The 21,087-nt window shown below is 38.2% G+C and overlaps 1 protein-coding gene across 15 annotated transcripts in view; it reads right to left on the bottom strand.

The window, feature by feature from the left end:
* The window catches only part of BNC2 (basonuclin zinc finger protein 2), a 461,841-nt gene that overhangs the window by 160,440 nt on the left and 280,314 nt on the right, over window positions 1-21,087 (bottom strand). For all 15 annotated transcript variants that reach the window (XM_063594470.1, XM_063594471.1, XM_063594472.1 and 12 more), the window contains one exon: window positions 10,930-11,032. In XM_063594470.1, coding sequence (XP_063450540.1) covers window positions 10,930-11,032 — 103 coding nt within the window. The remainder of the gene's footprint in view (window positions 1-10,929; window positions 11,033-21,087) is intronic.

Here is a 21,087-nt window from a genome sequence, read left to right as displayed (position 1 = left end):
TGGGTAATGTCTTACCCTCAGATTTTTGCAGGCAAAGGAATATAAAAAAACTGGAAAGCAGAAGGTATTTCACTCAAGATCTTATCTTCTGAATAAAACAAAAACACCAACATCTGTTAATGATTAAACAAATTGAACTTCTCTAAAATTTACTTCCTGGATATTTGGGCTACTAAAACCTCCCACTTACCTTTCACTTATTTTGTTGTCTGAAGACAGAGGGAAACAGCAAAGGTGAAAATAGAATGAGAACTGGAAAAGAAAAATGCACAAATGGGCATAAAGACAAGGTGTTTGTGGGCTGTGCTTATACCTTAAAATGGGAAGAGGCTGCTGGAAAAGCAAATGGCAATTAGGAATCTGAGTGAGACTTTTCCATAAGCTTAGAGTTTCAATAAACCTTTGTTCCATGCACCACATGAGATGCTGCAGTATGTTCCAGCACACAAAGATGAAGTGCCCTTCCTGAGCTTTTCAAATTAGTGGAAGGATCAGTATTACCCAGAAACCTCTGGTCTCAGCAAAGTGTATTGAGAAAATAAAGAAGGGAGCACTTAATTGCTCCAGGGGTGGGGAGTGGTGGTGCAGAGGGGAGTAAAGGGGTGGGAATCCCACTTTCTTGATGAACAAGGCACAGGAAAAACTGGCCAGGATCAATAGTGCAGCAAGCGTCAAAGTACGAAAAACTGGGAAAGAGTTTACAGTGGTGACTCAAGGGACAAGAGCCTGGATTTAGGGTGTTAGGATTCTCACACCAATTCTAACTACTCTGCCACCAAACCACTTTAACCTAGGCTTTAGCTCTCCAAATATATTCTCTCATACCTAGAGCCTACGATTACCACGTCTAATGGAAATATAATTTATGGCCGGGCACGGAGGCTCACAGCTGTAATCTCAGTGCTTTGGGAGCCAGTGCGGGAAGATCATTTGCATCTAGGAGCTTGAGACCAGCCTGAGCAACAAGACGAAACCCTATCTCTACAAAAAATACAAAAATTAGCTGGGCGTGGTAGCGCACACCTGTGGTCCCAGCTACTCAGGAGGCTGAGGTGGGAGGATTGCTTGAACCCAGGAAGGGGAAGTTGCAATGAGATGAGATTGCACCATTGCATCTGGGTGACAGAGCAAGACCCTGTCTCAAAAAAAAAAAAAAAAAAAAAAAGAAAGAAAAAGAAAAAGAAAGAAATATAATTCAAGCCAAGATATAGAATTTTAATTTTTCTAGTTTCAAGTAAAATAGTAAAAAAGTGATGTTTAAAAACATATTTGACATGATAAATCAAAAATATATGGAAGAACAACTCTTAATGACTATTTTACATTCTTTTTTTAAATAAGATGACAGCTCCAAACTTTGGAGTACACTTTATACCTACATCACATCTCAATTTGGACTAGCCACATTTCAAGTGTTCAAAGCCATAACAGTGGCTTCCTTATTGGACAGCCAGGTGTAGAGTTGCCTTTACATTTCTTGGCGAGTAGAATCTAAGGCCCAAGACTGTCCTTTCAATTAGATGGGTTTGCATTTAAATTTGTAGCGTCACTTGACTGCACAGAAGGCAAAGAGGCCCATGAGGTCAAAGTGGGGATTTCCCTGGGTACCAGGGAGCAGCTGAACGAAGAGAGGAATCTCACTACTGGGCCTTTTAACAAATACTGGTTACAAGTCTATCCAGTTGTGGTAATACTTAAAGTAATACTTAAAGCACTTCTTACACAGTTCTTTGGGTATATGCGAACTAATAACAAATTAATTCAAGAACCTTTTGAAGATATATAAACATCTACAAAGGCAAAACCTGGTAAGAAATGGGATGTATAAACAACATTTTACGGCTCCCAGAATACAATTCAGAGTATCTTTGAAATACTGTACTTATCCAGCAATTTCACACTTCAGTAAAGAGGGGAGAGGAGTTAGAAGAAGTCACCATTTATGACATAATAGAGAAGGAAGAGTGGTTGAAAGGATCAACATGATATTGCTGAGGCATATGGGGTCCTTACGACCCAGCCGAATCTCCTATTTTATCCTGAGTAAAAGGAGAGGAGTTGAGTGTGTTTCATTTATAACCCCTTCAATTTGTGTTCTGCTTAACCTGGTGAACTCCAGTTAATTAAGATGCTCCTATAAACAATTAAGCTTCCTGTAGGATCGTTAGCAAGATATAAAAATTTATGATGTAATAAAATGCAATAAAATGATAAAGTGGTAAGCCCATCGAAGCACTTCACATGCAAAAAGATAGGTGTGAAAATAGGTAAAAGTAGCCTTAATCCTACCTAAAATTCACCTACTTATAGCTTTTGGATTTTTAGCAGGTAAATATTACTATAATTTATTTTAACTGGCGCAATTCTCAAAATGACTTTTGGTGTAAAATATTCCTTACTGTGTTCAAATAAGGGCTCAAATGACATTTTAGGGGAAATGGAAGGTATGGAATTATACTGGATTTGCTTGGGAAAACAATTTCACCTACGGAACACTTGGTCCAACAGCCAAAAGAACTGGTGACCTGACCTCTGCAACTGCATACTGAAGAAAACCTTCCCTGGAAGGAGAAATAGTTTCATCCCAACACATTCCACATTCGTACCTTAAGGGAGACACTAGATATTATCATTAATATTGATGTTTAATATTATTTTATTGACTTAGCAGTAACAATACTAGCTTCTAAAATTGTTGTGCCAGAATATTGGGCTAACCCTACTCTTTCATGTAATCCTCTCTCAAAATGAATCTGTGTTATTTAGATGCATTGCTATTATTATCCGAATTTCTCGATGAAATAACTGAGTCTTAGAGAAGGCATTACTAACAAAAGGCAGAGAAGGGATTTGACCACTGGCCTGGCCACACCCAAATTTTAATCAGTCTACTTTGCTAAAACATGTCTATCATGTCCACAGTGTTGAAGTCTTACTTTTATAGGAAGTTAGTGATAACAGCAACTAACACTTATTAAGTGTATACTATGTATGAGGCATCTGGATTATCTCATTTAATCTTAGAAGAACACTATGAGCTAGGAGCTATCATCACTCACATTTCACAGATGACAGAACAGAGAGATTATACAACTTGGCAAGATTCTACCTACAGTAGGTGACAGAGCCGCGACGTGAATGTAAACAGTCTCATTCAAGAACAACATTCTTACCTATTTTGTATGTTGCCTCCCATTCATTCACCCGAAGCGGGATACAGCTCTGTGTGTTTCATTCTCAACACCCTCCCACGAAACTCCTTACCAGCAGACCAGCAGTGACTACACTGGAGGCCAGGTCTTGCCAGCCTCACTTTATGTTCCATCTGAATAAAACAGAGCTAGGAAAAAAAGAAAATCTGGGGAGCTAACAGGCAGGCAGCCCAGGACTTTGAAGGGGAGGCACTGTTTGTGCTGGGTTTAAAGAAAATTTAAGGAGTGCAAAGCACCATCCAAAAAGTGTGCAGGCTGAGAAACAAATCAAAAGCTGCTCAGAGACACAATAAGAAAATACTTAGTGCCATTAATCAAGCACCAAACCTTTGCATTTATGAGGATGTCTTCCCTTTAGAGCTTATCAGCAGTGATCAGCAAGTAAAGGAGAGAGGCAGAAGAGGGCACTGTGCCCTCAGGTCAAGCCCAAAAAAGCCTCCTGTGCCAGGCGGGAAAATGGCCTTGCTTTTGCTCTCTAAAACGAAGAAAAAAGTCCAAGGACTTTGCTCATGGAGAGACCAGAATCCAGCTGCCTCACCAAAACTAGGAGGCAGCTAAAAGCTGTTTTCCCTGAGCAAAAGAGAATTTTGCAGCTAGGCAAAGCCGGGTTTCAGCATTTACAATCTGGAAAAACTAAGTCCACTAGAAAGACAAATTCTTTAAGCAGATACTGCACCAGCTTCCACTTTTTCCAAACGAGTGCACCAAGGGAAGAAGACGATAGTGTTTCTATCCTTGTGTTTCTGAACAAAGCCCTAGAAACATTTCCCCTAAGGATCTGGTTCTTACTTTGCCACTGCTAAGCATGTACTTCCCTTCCCCTGAGGACTCAAATTAGTGCCTGTGCTACTGTTCACCAAACCCTAAACACCCCTCTGGAAAAAAATTTCTACGAAAGAAAATGTTGTTTTCATTGGGATAGTCTCCAAGCCAGAGCTTGCTGGGAACATTATCTTCCTTTGTCAGACGAAACTTAGTTGTTTTTTAGTCTCCTCTCTTTATCTTGACACATTTACAAATTATCATATGGACACTGTTGTGGAGTCACTCAGAATGAGCATGATATCACAGAAATGTCATGCTTTATTCTTATGATAAAGGAATTTCTATTTGGAGTGGGAAGGAGAGAAGACTAGGGAAGAAAAGAGATTGGCAAGGAAAAGATTGGACTACTTTAGTTATGCTAGGTTTTGGACTCAAGTCAGGGAGAATATTAGAGAGTTACCAGTTGGGAACAAACGACTTTCACAGATATTTAGACAATTTATAAGAACACCGACTGGGACAAATAATAAAGACACGTGACCTTTCATAGGACAAAATGAAAAATTACTTGTTTTGATCTGCCTTGCTTGTAAGTCCTTACAAACTACCATGCCTCCAACGAACTTGAGGAATTTGTAAATAAAATACTGAGATCTCATGATTCTAAATGTAGGACTGATATAATCAACAGCTTTTTTTTTTTTTTTTTTTTTTTTGAGATGGAGTCTCGCTCTGTCGCCATGCTGGAGTGCAATGGCACAATCTCGGCTCACTGCAACCTCCACCTCCTGGGTTTAAGCGATTCTCATGCTTCAGCCTCCCGAGTAGCTGGGATTACGGGTACGCACCACCACACCCAGCTAATTTTTGTATTTTTAGTAGAGACGGGGTTTCACCATGTTGGCCAGGATGGTCTCAATCTCCTGACCTCCTGATCCACCTGCCTCGGCCTCCCAAAGTGCTGGGATTACAGGCGTGAGCCACCGCGCCCGGCCCAAAACCTTTTTGATTATAGGATGCTTATGACCAATAGCCCTGATTTAGGATTTATGCAAATTGAGTCTGAATAGGATTTTCTTTTAGGTATGGGCTTGCCAGATTTAGCAAATAAACATAAAGGACTCTCACCTAAATTTGCATGATAATATTTATATTTAAAATCATTTATTGTTTATTGATATTCAGATTCAATCAAAAATTCTATATTTTCTATTTGGGTGAAGGTCTCTATAAATACCCCTGGTCTGATAAGACATATCAAGTACAAGCTGAAAATTCAAATTCAACCATGCTGAGAAAAAAAAAAGAAAAATTATATCCAGTGAATACAAAAAAAGAAAGGTTTGAAATTAATGGGTTATATGCATATTAAGTCTTACAGTACATTAAACCATAAAGCCGGTTGGTATATGACACTAAATTAACTTTATGCTTCTCATCATTTCCGTGGAAGAACTGAAGGCTACCTGGCACAATCCTTCATGTATGAGATAGGTTTAATAAATATCTACTGACTGATGATCTGGATGATGTAGACCAGGTCTGCTTACTTTACATTAAAAAAAAATCAGAGGAGTTTGGAGAAAATATAGGCAGGAAAAAAGCTGGCTTAATTAGTAAATAATTAAAGTAATAATGTAAAACTATCTTTTCCTCGATGAAATGCATGCAGTAAAAGGAAATCACATTTACAGAACATAATAAAAGAAAGGTCTCAAAATTCCAGTGCAACAAGCATTCTTGCAGGCAGACCTCAGCCAAAGGAAATAACACTGGTATTAATTCAGATCTCTTGAAAGTGAATGAAAATTCTAGTATTCATGCAGCTTGCTGGCATGGTATATCCTTTCATTTAAAGTCAAAGAAAAAACAAAAGAAAATAATTTGCACAGAGAAAGCTGCTGTGGGTGCGTTAAGCTATAAAATGTATTTTTTATTCATCAAGTCTCATATTCTTGCCAAATGCTCACCTCACATACCTAGGAAACAGTGGAATTTAAAAAAAATTTTTTTTGTTTTTTTCCAAAAAAGAGATGGTCTTAACAAATGAGCTTCATCAGAAGAAAAAGTTACTGATCTAGTTTAAAAAAAAATTCTAAATGAATTACCTCTGTAAAATCTGCCCACCTCTTTTATCAAATACACAAATCAAATATCATGGGATAAAAACGATTTTCCAGTTGTACTGGATTATCATTAAATATTTCCTAAAACGCCTTAGAATTCAGTTTGTTTTCTTTCTTATTTTTACTAGTTTATTTACCTTCATCTTAATGGTTTAGAAATAAAGTCTTCATCTAAACTATGGACATTAAAACTAACTTGCAAATATTAAACAATAAAAATGGTTTCGCGCAGCAGTCCTCAACCTTTACATCATGCCTCCTGTTTTTTTCACGAAGACAGCCAACTCCTATTGGTAATGCTTCCTGTTAGAAGCAGGTATTCTTCAACGGAGAATAGTAAGTAGGACTCACTCCCACCTGCACCCAATGCTGAGTGTATTCTAGTTGTACCAGCTAATTTTTAACATTCTGTAAAATATTTGGCTGAAGTCTGAATTCTGTGAATGGCCAAATTGCTACTCCAGTGTGGAGGCAAAGGGTAAAAAGAAAAAAAAAAATTACATCACCAGAAAAGGAGCCCATTACTGCTCTTATCCTGATATCTTAATCTTATTTTGCCACTTTCGAACCAAAAAGAGTTCTAAAAAACTTTTGTTGTTATTGTTTTTCAAGCCATACTCAGATCATTTTAGGTGAATGAAGGAAACGCACTGAGAAGATAAAGCAAACAAGGGAAAGTAAAAAATATAGTATTTATAGTATTTCGGTGAAGTAGTGGCAGTAAACTGGAGTCCTTTTACAGAGACTTGACAAAATTAGAAATTCTGAGCCATTTCTGGCCCATCAACTAAATTATTACAGACTAGGTATGGCCATCTTTTACCAAGAGAAAAAAAAATGTTTAAGTAAATTCAATAAGCCCTGCTTTCTATTATCAGAGTGAAAGAGCTAAGATTCCTTAATGTGGGCAGGGTGGTGGTAAGGTAGGAAATCCTTTATTAATTTAGTGGGAAATACCTACTGGTATTCAGAACTGCTCTGAGATTCCTTCCTCCCTTAACTCAATAGTGCTAAGGATTTTAAGGAAATACTCTGTGAAAAGTAACACAGCCCACTAAGTATTAATAATTTCAAAACCCAGGTGCTGCAGTATAATGAATTAATCACTCTTCAATTTATTATTTTTTTTTATTTTTGAGACAGAGTCTTGCTCTGTCATCCAGATTGGAATGTGGTGGCATGATCTCAGCTCACTGCAGCCTTGACCTCTTGGGCTCAATCAAACCTCCCACCCCAGCCTTCAAAGTAGTTGGGACCGAGAGCACACGGAAACACACCAGACTAATTTTTGTACTTTTTGTAGAGACAAGATTTTGCCATGTTGCCCAGGTTGGTCTTGAACTCCTGGGCTCAAGTGATGCACCTGTCTCAACCTCACAAAGTGCTGGGAATACAGGCTGTCAGACACACCACGCCCAGCTTTTAATTTTTTAGAAACACATTTCTAAAGATTTTTGTAAAGTAGCTAACGTCAACAACTTATGCAGCTTTAGTAAGCAATCTGTAAGTCAACAGAGAGAATGTGCGTGTGTTTCTGTGTGTGTACATATACAGAGACACACATATGTGCATATATATGGTAGATAATGACCCATGAAATCCAACATCTTAGGAATGAACTGAAAATGCTGTTAACAAGGATAATTTATTCAAGAAAGGAGGTCAACAAATTTCTAAAAATCTGTTTTAGAGAGAATACATGATTTTGGCATTTGGTTATTTTTTAGCAGCAGATATTAAAAATTTTTTTATTGACATAATGACAGGTAGAATGCATTCAGTGCTACCATGAAACCATTCTGGGCAATGTATCTTGGTAGTTTTGTTGCTGTTCCATGCATTTCAGAGGAACATTACACACTAGAAAACCCAAGTCACTTCCTCATTGCCCCACAACCAGGACACTGCACAGTATAAGGCAGCCGGAAAGAATGCTGTGTTTCACCTCTGAGCAGAAGTCACTGGAGACACGATTTCAGGGTTTCTGTGCAGAGAGAGGGAATGAAGCAATTAGTTGTAATGCTAGGGGCAAAAAGAGTGGGTGCTGTCATCCCACTGCCAACTCCAAGGCTAGAGGCCAACCCCTCACTGCTGTATTTGGCCTCATGAATGGGGAGAGTGTGGGATTCACATGCTTGGGTGTATGCATTTTGAGCTGTATACAGATATCTCCCTGTTGTGGGAAAAAAGAGGTCAAGGTGATAATTGTAAAGGAAAGAATTAGAATACATTTTGCTAAGGTCTGAGAAACACCAAAATTAATATCCTAGAAACATAGAATTTTTAATGGTACAGTAGAAAAAGCACAGTCTGGTGTAACAAAAACATCTTATTCAAGTTGGGTGAAAAATGACATTCTTCAGAAAGTCCTCGAAACAATCACTGGCCAGGAATAATTTATGTTGTTCAAGAAGGAAAAAACATTGCTTTTTCCTTTACATTACTAATGTAATATGCACATGGACATTAAATAGATAAAACAAACTGGTGACACAGTTAACTTTTATACTCACAAGGCTACCATAGTAGATAGATAATGATAATACAAGATGGCTTTGGCAAAAATGAGAGCGAATAAATGAAACGCCTTTGTTTAATGACTGGCCTCCCCTTTAGTGCTCATCTACTGTCCATTTTACTTTTAATATGTATTAGTTAGAAAGGCTTCATATATTTTCTCTTTAATTTTCATAATAAGACTGTAAAGTAGGAACTATTAATCCTATTTTACAGGCAAGAAAACTGAAGTCCAGCAATATTAACATGTCATGAAGTGACAGAGCCAGGATTTGACCTCAGAACAGTCTACACCCAAACTGCCTCCAATATTCGTATGGTTCTGATGAGTTTAGGATATAAGCTCTGCAACTATTACCCAGCAAAACCAATACTTCTTCAGAGAAAAAAAGGATATTTGGGAACTGTTATGGGCTTGTGTTCTCCCAAAATTACTATGTTGAAGTCATAACCCCTACTACCTCAGAATGTGACTATATTTGAATATAGGGTATTTAAAGAGGTGATTAAGTTAAAATGAGGCCCTTAGGGTGGGCCCTAATCCAATCTGACTGGTGTCCTTATTAGAGGAAATTTGGATGCACAAGAAGACACCAGGGCTGGGCACAGTGGCTCACACCTATAATCCCAGCACTCTGGGAGGCCGAGGCTGGCAGATTATGAGGTCGGGAGTTTGAGACCAGCCTGGCCAACCTGGTGAAAACCCGTCTCTACTAAAAATACAAAAATTAGCTGGGTGTGGTGGCGCATGCCTGTAATCCCAGCTACTCAGAAGGCTGAGGAAGGAGAACCGCTTGAACCCGGGAGGTGGAGGTTGCAGACACCAGGGCATGCTCCCACAGAGGAGAGACCATGTAAAGGTGCCCATCTACAAATGAGGAGGAGAAGCCTCAGAATGAAACCAACCCTGCCAACACTTTGATCTTGGAATTCTAGCCTCCAGAGCTTTGAGGATATAAATTTCTGCTCTCTAAGCCACCCAGCCTGTGGCATTTTGTTATGGCAGCCCTAGCAAACTAATATATGAAGAGAGACGAAATCATTGAATGTAGTAACATAAAGAGACTGCAGAAGTAAATGCAGCTCGTCTGTTGTTCAAGACTGGACTGAGACCTGTTGCTGATTTGGGCCTTGTTAATAAAGCAGGAAAGTGCTCTATCCCTGTGGGCATGAAGGACTGCAGGATTGTGGCTGCATGGTGGAAACATACCCCTTCCCGGGTATTCCTCTCAGAGTACTCTCTCTCACAGAAACATGGCTGAAATGTCCCCGCAACTCCATCACACACGCCCTCACAAGCAAGGTACATGATAAATTAAAAGCATTTCGAGGCATGGCCCAGTGTTGTTACCTCAGATGTTGCTACAATAACATGACATTTATAAAAATACAACCCACTGGATGTTTGGCACTGCTTGGGAATGAAGAATATGTCCACTTAAGAGGCAATACCCGGGGCTGTCAAAAAATCTCAAGCCAGGATTTCTTTTTATAAACATTACCTATCTTTTTAAATTCTACAGTCTGGGAGGTGGAAAAAAAAAAGTCTGCTTATTTCCAAGTCTCCTTTTACTTAAACAGAATAAACATAAACCATACACAGGAATATGCTGAATGCTCAGTCAGGGCACACCGACAGAACGGCTCTGTGCACCTGGCAAAAACCCTCAACACTCACATCCTTCGCGTGGGGTCTCCCCACCCCAGCACACACCTACACAGAGCTCACACTCTACCTACGTCGACCACCTCCAATCCCCATGCACACTGAAAGGGAGTATTTACAGGTTATATTTTCAGATACCAGCCAAATAATGTTCCCGTTCACTCTCTCGTCCACCTGAGACCATACAACATTTAACATCTAGAAGGATAAGCTCAGCCCCGAGCACATACGACAAGGGTGAGCAGTCATCGAGGACTTCTCAAGCAAGGAGGATTTGCCAGCTTCCCTCTGAGGTCCAGGCCCTGAAAGGCCAACTGTGGTATGTTTGAGTTTCCATCAGGCCTGGTGCTTGCTGGCTGCGCCCATGCTCAGTAAGAACTTCACAGCCCAACTGTCCTATAAACATCTTGGCCTTCTGCTGAGAGCTGCTTGCCTAGCACTGCTCCTTGGAGCTGAGAATATGCTGTTTGAGAGCCGCAGGCTGAATCTTAACTAACACTTGGAGCACAGCTGACCTCTCTCTTCTCCAGGCCAGTGACTCCTCTAAACAGACACACACACACACACACACACACACACACACACACACACACACGAACATGAACATAATAAGAACGGGAAGAAAAGCCCAGATTTTCCTCACCATGTGCCACCCAGCCATGTTTACACTGATCACAAGTCCTCAGGTTAATCTTCCCTGGCTGAAAACATTCACATGTGCAGTTTACCAGTGTGCAACGGATGGCCTGAAAAATAAAGGAGGAAAAAAAGGTCAGCATCTGTTCAAAGATACTATATTCACCATTTCAATAAATATTGCCCACTTCCATTTTTAAAGACTTTATGATGGTAGGGGCCTGGAGAGTTTTAAAAATAAATTTAGATATCACCAAAATCTCTTATTAAAAAAGGTAAAGAAAACAAAAGCTCATTCACTAATACAATGTTTTAGGTCATTCACAGTAACCTTTAAATTACAAACTTAGAATAAAAATAAAGGATTACATATTCGATAAGATACTGGATTTACGACATCACAAATCCAAAAAAGAAAAAAGTATATTGCTGCTAATATATATTTCCACTTAAATTTCTCTACTTGTCAATAAAGCAAAAAATACATTGTAACAAAATAATATTCAAGTGAAATGTTTGTGAAAGTAAAATATGGCACACAAATATTATTATTAGAATATTACTTTTCTTCTGCTGAATTTCAATTAAATGTTGTGCTAAACTCTCAAATATATTTTAAAGACACTCCTGTGCTCAATAAGACCTAACATATTTCTGTTATTATTTAATCACATCCCAATTCCTTGAATATTTTTTATTCTATTTTCGTTCCTGTTTTGAAAAATAAAAAACAATCCTCCTCTTATTTCAACAGTGACATAAGAAAGAAAATAAGTTTAAATTTTGGTTTCAGATCAGACATGGAACAGAAAAAATCATTTATGTGAATATTTTATATCTGGAACATTATACCTGTATTGCAGAAAACTGAAAAACACACTTAAAAATCTTTCATTTCCTTATAACCACTTTAAAAAACCATCTCACCAGTTAATATTATAAAGTGAATCCATAGAAAATTAGCATAAATGGAGTGTAACTTTTTATGAATAAAAACCTATGTTTAAGAATAGTGCTAAAGCTGACCTACGCTCCCGGACTACAGTTAATAAATTTATCTCATACAGTTAATTCTAATTTGCATAGAAATTCTGAAGACAGAAGGGATTTAGTCTGATCATTCGCAGATTAACAATCTACTGTAACTACTTGAACTGCCAGGAAAAGATCTCTCTGCAGACTTAGATGCAATCAATGATTACTGATTCTGGGTTGGAGGGGTGGGCATGGGGATACCTGAAACTGCAGCTCTGTGCCTGAAAGCCATGCTCACTCACACAGCTCCAGATGCTCATATTTCTGGAACCATTAGGATTTTTATAGAAACTGTCTCATTTGTAACAGGCAGTATTTTGGATATTGTTAACATGACTGGGACAAATTCCATTCACAGAGAATAAGACTGAGCAGGCTTTTACCATTCCCTATGCTTTAGATCAGGCAAGTGTAAAATATTTCTCTTCTATTAATTAACATTAAATCTATGGATCCCTATTTGGTTTCAGATGTTGGAGTCCTCACTGTAGACTCCATTCATACTTCACCCGCATCTTTAATTTGTGCTTCGATTTAGCACTAGGGAAATATTTAATTGTATAATCTCCCTGATATTTCAGGATCTCTCTTCCAAACATGGTCCAATTGTAGCTAGGTTGTAAACTTTGTTGTATATAGAAGTGATTAATTTGTAGACTATAAGGAGAAACGTTTCTTCCAGAAGTCCTTAAATTTCAATAATTTGTTAACTGAGAAATATATCAGAACATCCCAAGTCAGAAATAGTTTATTTAAATAACATGTTCATTAGTTAATGAACTCAAAACTTGATTGTACTGTGACCAAAATAAAAAGAGCTTAGAGGACAGCGTTTCCACTAAAAACAAGAACTTTACAAATTATCTAATTATAAATTCAGATACGGGAACTATGTTGACATTAAAACATTCATATAATTTGAAGTGCAATAATAAAAGCTTTCATAAATGCTTTAAAAAAATAGCTCTGCTTTACCGAAATCAAGGGAGGGCCAATAAAATGAGATGGTATTTCAAGGACAGTTAATACAAACTCCAGCATAAAAGACACAAATATTTAAATCATTAATTTGATAATATTTAATTATTTTATTAAAATATCCTAATTTTGTATTGTCTTTAAAGCACACTTTCATCAACTTTAATTACAGCCATATTTAAGACCAGAACAAATTAATAGACTGTGGATTTGCTTTATTTTTATGTGTATTTATTTTTTTTTACTGGTTGAATCATTCATTCACTTACTCTGAACAAGTTTATGATTCAAATATTTTGTCTTAGCTAAATAACTTTACACATTTGGTACATTCGGGAATTCAACTTTTTAGATCATCATTCCTTTTTATGAATTCTATTCTTTTTGTACCTAAACATACAAACACTAGAACACCTCAACTCCTTTTGTATATAAACACTTAAGCACTAGAATATCCATTTTGTATATCTATGAATTCCAGAAGGTCTATTTGTTTTAAATTCAGATTTATATAGACTACAATTTTCCCTTAAGGGAATTATATATATTTAAACAATATGGTCTAAATAAATATTTTGAGTAAGAGACTATTGCCGCTTCAAAGGAAGTTTTATTCTAAATAACATTTTTGAAACAGCATAAAACTTTGACATACTATTTATTCACAACAAAATAGAACCAATGTGATCACTGGCCAACTCACCCACACGCAAAAAAACATAAATTATCATAAAACTATCAAAACCAGTTAAGCCTCAAAAATGTACATGCATTACAAGGAGACAGTTGGGAAGAGTCGAAATGAATATGCTTTCATTCTTGTGAGCATGTTCGCGGCTGCCTCCATTCAGCTCATGTCTGAGTGCCTCCAACCCTCTTCTGGGCACTCGGGACAAGACCAAGCTGTTATATTCTGTGAACTACACACTTTGAAAATGCAGGTATGCAGAAAGGAGCAGAGAGTTCAGTCAGAGTGTTCCCACCTATCTATGCAGAGATCAGTATTCAGGTCTGGGTAAAGCAGGCCTCCAGGACCCAGCCTAACAAGGGTGCCAGGGTGCCTTGTAATTCTTTCCTCAATTTCCATTATTGGAAACTGTCTGCTATTTTCTTTATACCTGCATTTTCAAGGTTTCTCGTTCACAGAATGTACACATACAGCTTGGTCTTGTTCCGAGTGCCCAGAAGAGGGTTGGAGGCTCTCAGACATGAGCTGAATGGAGGCAGCAGTGAAGATGATCAGCATATCCCAACTCCCCAAGAACAACCATAACAACAACCATACATTTTCTTAAGTCTGCAGCTTATTGAAAGTAATTATTCCTTCTGCTTACCTTTACCATTGACTTCTTGAAAGAGAAATCCATGCACCCAGCAACCAGTGCTCCCACTTCCTCACCACCACCTACATTTTAACTCTACAATCCAGATTCTGCCCCACACGTGCCTGAAACTGTCTCTCTGAGAGGCAATGTTCTCATCCCATCTGGTCCTTTTTTCTAGTCTCCTTGTCCTCCCAGACTCTGATGCAGCTTGCTGCACTAACTCTCCTTCATTCCTTGGCTGTAGAGACTGACTATCCTAGTTCTTCTGGCAGCAACTGCTCTCTCCTCTCTCTCTCTCTCTCCACTGTAAATAAATACAGGTGTTTCCCATGGCCAAGCTCTTCATTCTTTAATTTGGCAACTTCATGCCCTCCTACAGCTTCAAATATCATCACTAAGCAAAAACCGTCACTGTGGAGACAGGCACTGCCTCTTAAGTGGTGGGAAGTGGATGGCAGTGTCCCTGTGCTCAAGGACTTGATAGTTTGGGGTTTGGGGGCAGTGAGTTTAGAGGAGAAACCCTAACTAAGAACATAAAAGAAACCCTTACACAGATTGGAGGACTATCTCCTATGCATTATTCCTCCTCTACCAAACCTCAGGATTTTAATTTATTTATTTACAATAGTAAATTATTACCTGTTATAATGATAGCTAGATGTATTGAATATCTTCCATTTTCCAGACACTGTGCTAGAGAGTTTACAAACATCAGCATTCTTAGTTCTCAGACAATAGCATAAAGTTGTTACTACTATTACTTTTATTTCACAGAGGAAACTAAGGTAGAGATAATTTACTAAGTTACACCTAAAGTCAATCAACTAGTAAAGTCACAGATCTAGAAATCAGAAACAACTCTCCATTCCACTGACTAGGAATGTTTTTTTTTTTTTTTTTCCTTCTGTTTTTCAAAGAGACAGAGTCTAGCTCTGTCACCCAGGCTGGAGTACAGTGGTGAGATCATGGCTCACTGCAGCCTCAACCTTTCAGGTTCAAGCAATCCTCCCACCTCAGCCTCCCCAGTAGCTGGGACTACAGGCGTGCACCATCACGTTGAGCTAAGAATCCTGAGCTACGATTCCATTCACAGCAAGTTATAGGGCAGAGTTTTCACTGATATTCTGCCTTCCTCCAAAGATTATGAATCCCTTCCTTTCCTGTCTTTTATTCTGTTACTACCATAATTCCAGTCTTTTTTTCTAGACTATTCAAACTGTCTCCTAATTAACCTACACATTTCTCTTCTCTCCCCATCTGCATGAACATTCTCTCTTCTTAAGAGATCCACACAGTTGATTGTTATTTGCTTGACTGAGGTTATTTTCACCCTCCTGTCAGATTCTGCCTACTAGAGTAGAAACAGTGGCTGTCCATTCTCCTTGGTTGGACAGCTGACTCCTCTGCTATCCAAATTCTCAATCCCTACTTCTCCAATACCGTGCTCTCTAGCTTCCCTCCTTCCAAGTCCTGCTTAAGTTGTTAACGGCTACTTATTCTTTGGAGTTCAAGTACCACTCATTTCCCAGGGCAGCTGCCCTGTCTCCCATTCAAGACAAGTTCCCCACTAGACTCCTCTATCATAATTGATCTGTCATAATGCTTAGTACAGGTTGTGAATATTATATTTATTGGTGTGAGTATCCGATATGGGTCTGTTTTCCCCTCTAGAATTTAAGTTCCATGAGGGCAGGATAGACATGTCTGTTGGGCTTTCCAATGTATAGTGGCAAATAACAGGTGCTCAAAAGGCACTTTAAAAATACATGATTCTCTGAGCCCATTTCCTCATCTGTAAAATGATAGTAACAATGACATTGCAACAGTGGCAAAACACTCAAATGAAATAATGAACATAAAGTAAGTGTTAATCTATCCGATAACAGGAAAAGCTCAATAAATGACAACCATTTACGGCCACAAGAAACTTTCCACATATTATATTTAAATGATTGTTTTCTCTCTTATGATTCTTCCCAATGTATTGTTTTACTCCAACACCTTGCAAATTGCTTAACACATATTTAGTCTTAATAAATAAATGAACACTTTGACATACATAATACCATATTATTCATACTATAGTCCTCTAAGGTAGGCACACAGATTATTATTTGTTTTACTATTATGGTTCAGAAACGTTTATGTGTTTTACATGGCTCTTAAATGATCTAGTGGAGAAGACAAATCTCCCAATTATGACTCAGTTTATTTCCATTACCTATAGAAAACTAAAGAAAACTTACAATAAAATAATTATAAATATTCATATGCAAAAGTACATCTAAAATATACAAAGAAGAATAATTTAGTAAAAAAACTAATCAATGTTTGGTCAGTAACATTTTTATATCTGAATATTAAATAAAAGTACATTTGAAGGTATTTTGGATGCATTCCAAAGCTCTAATACAGAGGATAGGTTCTGTTATCACTAAAGCTGAGGTCTCTAGCTCTACAGTTGGTTCCAATTCTGCAAGCTTATGTGAATTGAACCCCAATCTTCTGACCAAATCATATTTCTCAGGAAAGCACAAATTGTTGTTTCAGTAAATATATAGGGTACTTCACAAAAGAACTACACACAAGGCTAACTGATAAAACTCCTATTAGCCGTTGTTTAGGGACACTTATCCCAGTTATCTGACGCAAATTTAAAAAGGCAAAATAAGGCCTTTGGGCAAATAGAAGCATAAAGCACATATTCTGAATGACTAATCATAATGAGAGAGGAAAAAACTGATTCCGGTTCTGGGTTTTGGTGTTCCACACACACACACAAAACCAAAAACAACTATTCACAAGGAGCTCTCTTCATGGGTTTATTAACCTTCACCAATCTCCCATACATAACTTAAAAAAAAATTTTTGTTGTTTTTTTCTGAGACAGATCTAGCTCTGTTACCCAGGCTGGAGTGCAGTGGCATAATCTCGGCTCACTGCAACCTCTGCCTCTTGGGCTCAAACAATCCTCCCACCTCAGCCTCCCAAGTAGCTGGGACTACAGGTGCACACCACCACTTCTGGCTAATTTTTGTATTTTCAGTAGAGACAGGGTCTCACCATGTTGCCCAGACTGGTCTCAAACTCCTAAGATCAAGCGATTTGCCCGCCTCAGCCTCCCAAAGTGCTGGGATTACAGGTGTGAGTCATCGCTCCTGGCCTAAAAGCCATTTTTTGTTTATTTTGTTTTGTTTTGTTTTTTGAGATGGAATCTCACTCTGTCACCCAGGCTGGAGTACAGTGGTGCAATCTCAGCTCACTGCAACCTCCGCCTCCAGGGTTCAAGTGATTCTCCCACCTCAGCCTCCTGAGTAGCTGGGATTACATGCACGCACCACCACACCAGGCTAATTTTTTATATTTTTAGTAGAGACAGGGTTTCACCATGTTGGTCAGGCTGGTCTCAAACTCCTGACTTCGTGATCCACCCGCCTCGGCCTCTCAAAGTGCTGGAATTACAGGCGTAAGCCACGGTGCCTGGCCCTAAAAACCTTTTTAACTCTTCTTTCCCCTTGTTAATCTCTGGAAAGTATAGCAAGATTTACAATATGAATTATGAAATTTTAAAATATTTTAAAATGCTTAATAGTTAAGTACATGACCTACATTAATATTAAATTATAGAAAAAGCTAGTCATTAACATAAGCAGCCACTCAGGTTAAGTGGTGGCTTAAACCTGTAATCCCAGCACTTTGGGAGGCTGAGGCAGGAGGATGGCTTGAGCCCAGGAGTTCGAGACCAGCCTGGGCAACGTGGCAAAACCCAGTCTCTACAAAAAATATAAAAATTAGCCAGTATGTACAGTGGTAAAAGAAAATGCATCACAATAATTAATAAAAGGCTCTAATGGGGGGAAAAGAAGAAATTTTTTTTTAATTTTTCTTTTTGAGACAGAGTTTTGCTCTTGTTGCCCAGGCTAGAGTGCAATGGAACAATCTTGGCTCGCTGCAACCTCCGCCTCCCAGGTTCAAGAGATTCTCCTGCCTCAGCCTCCCAAGTAGCTGGGATTTCAGGCGCCCACCATCATGGCTGGCTAATTTTGGTATTTTTAGTAGAGACAGGGTTTCACCATGTTGGCCAGGCTGTTCTTGAATTCTTGACCTCATGTGATCCACCTGCCTCGGCCTCCCAAAGTGCTAGGATTACAGGCATGAGCCACTGTGCCTGGCTTAAAAAAAGAAAATTTGTTCTTCAAAGACATTTCTATCCTAGCAGGGAATAGTGGCTCATGCCTGTAATCTCAGCAATTTGGGAGGCCGAGGAGAGCAAATAGCTTGAGCCAAAGACCAGCCTGGATAACATGGTGAAACCCTGTCTCTATAAAAATATGAAAAATTAGCCGGGCGTGGTGGCATGCACCTGTGGTTCTAGCTACGTGGGAGGCTGAGGCGGGAAGACTGCTTGAGCCTCAGAGGTCAAGGATGCAGTAAGCCATGATCATACCACTGCACTCCCAGCCTGGATGGAAGAGTGAGACCTTCACCTCACACACACATACAAAAGACGTCTATCCTAGTGGACGAAAATCTGGAATAGCAAATTATCCGTAATGAATCTGAAAGCTAATTATTCCAGGATTGCCATAGAATACACTGCAATAAACAAACTAATGGCTTGCTAGCACTGTGGATGCAGAGAGTGATCTTATAAACATGACCAAAAAGATGAAACAAGCACTTTTATATAGGTTGTGTATGATATGCTAAGACAGTACTTCAAACATTGCCACAAAGACTAAAAAACTCACATGATAGTAATGGTGATTAAGTCAGCAAATATCTCCCTGTATAATTTTCAGAATTTATATAATACTGCCTTGGGAGAAGAAATCAGCTTCCTAACTGGCCACATCACAATACAGCTTGAGCGAAAAAATTCTGCATTTTTTCTTGCACGGTGGACAACTACTAAGCTTACTTAAGACCAGCATGAACTACAAGACTACATATCAATTTCACTTGTACTTGATTACAAAACTCATCTATGATGAATGTAAAAGAATATCCACCTGTTGTACTGAAGAGTTTTGCAACCAAGTATCAAAAGGAGACAAGGAAGAGGTGAGTCAGAAAGATACAGAACATGGGTCAAAAGATCTATGGTTTTAAACATCCCACAAAAAAGCTTTATTAACAACCTAAAACGTCTATCTAATTCTGACCATGAGAGTATTAATATAAATCTATAGTTTTAGTAAGGTGGGTATGTTTTCTCCATTTATACAAAGAAATACATAAATCTAAGTCTGAATGAACAATGCACACAGAATTTACATGCTATGATTATCAGTGATTATAAAACTGATTATAAATGTTAAGGGTCCACAAGCATGTTAAACCATAGTGCAAATGTCACTACTCCTAATGTAATAGTAACAGCAGCAAATGAGAAACAATGAAGTTATTCTGTCTCCTTAAAAAAATCTACTCAAACATTCATATGATGGAAAATTATACCTAAAAGTATGTCTCTTATTTGGTGGTAACCAGAAAATTAAAAATGAATTAACAATTCAAAGAAAGGTCCTTACATTTGTCTAATTGTTTTTAATGTCATATGAAGAAATAGCAAGCTGGTAAAAAATGATTATTTTGTTGTACTTAATGTGTTCTGAAATTTCTTGGTGTCTTCTCAACGAAAAAACACATTAGATCTTATAACTGAGACAGGAGATTCGCAAGAGCCTGGGTTTGCTGGACTCACTAAAAGGCCAGGTACCATTGGTTTAAACTGCGGGCAACATGGTAAAAGACAAAAAGCTGGGTAATTTAAAGATGGTTAACCACCCCTCCCCTCCCCCCCAAAAAAACCTTGAGAAAAATGTTATGAACCAAAGAAATACATCAGCTTCACAATAAACACATCCAAAATAATCGAAAGAGATTCACCGGGAAAAGTTGACCTTTGAACATCAACTGATGTTAAAAATCAGGAGATTTAAAACCTCATTTTATAAAACGCTATCCCTCCATCCACTGACAAATGGATAAACAAAATTCAGTATATTAATATAATGAAAGTTTATTTGGCCATAAAAAGGAATGAACCACGGATACATACTACAACATGAATGAACATGAAAAACACTAAGCTGAGTTGCAGGAGCCAGTCATAAAAGACCAAATGTTATTATTCCATTCAGATGAAATGTTCAGAAGAGGGAAATATGTAATGATAAAAAGTAGATTAGTGGCTGCCTTGTGGGGGATGAGGCTTAGGGTGACAGCTAAAGGGCAAGGAGTTTCTTTTTGAGGTGATAAAAATGTTCAGTGATAACTGAACCTAACCATAAACATAGTAAAATACAGTGAGTATTTTAAGTGGGTGGAATGTATGGTAAGTGAAACATACCTCAATCAAGCTGTTTAAAACAGGGAAAGGGTGGGAGGAATCCCGCTGCCCCACCTACTTTCTTTCAGTGGTGTTAAAACCATTTAATCCCATAAGGATATCATTCCCCAGGAGACAGAATGCAGCACATCTGTCGCCCAGTAGGTCTCCAATACACAAATGCTAAGTGAGTTCATACACGGACGGTGAACAAAGAAATTTTACTGTTGCTTATATTTGAAAATCCTTTCTACTTTGAAAATATTAAAACCTAATATATCCATTTAAAAATCCACTGCCATTTTTCTATCCGGAAAAATCCAGTACATCTTTCAAATATTTGCGGGGCAAAAAAGCAAAAGCAAAAACAAAAACAAAACTTCTCAGTTATGATGCTCAGCAATATTAATATCAAAGTATTAAAAAAATTCTAAGATAATTTGTTAAAAATTGACAATGCTGAATTCTGTCATGTATACCACCAAAAAAAAAA

This window comes from Pan paniscus, chromosome 11 (genome assembly GCF_029289425.2).
Source record: "Pan paniscus chromosome 11, NHGRI_mPanPan1-v2.0_pri, whole genome shotgun sequence".
In the NCBI taxonomy this organism is placed as follows: Eukaryota; Metazoa; Chordata; class Mammalia; order Primates; family Hominidae; genus Pan; species Pan paniscus.
Note: the sequence above shows the minus strand (reverse complement) of the source record. Positions and strands in the feature narration are given on the sequence as shown.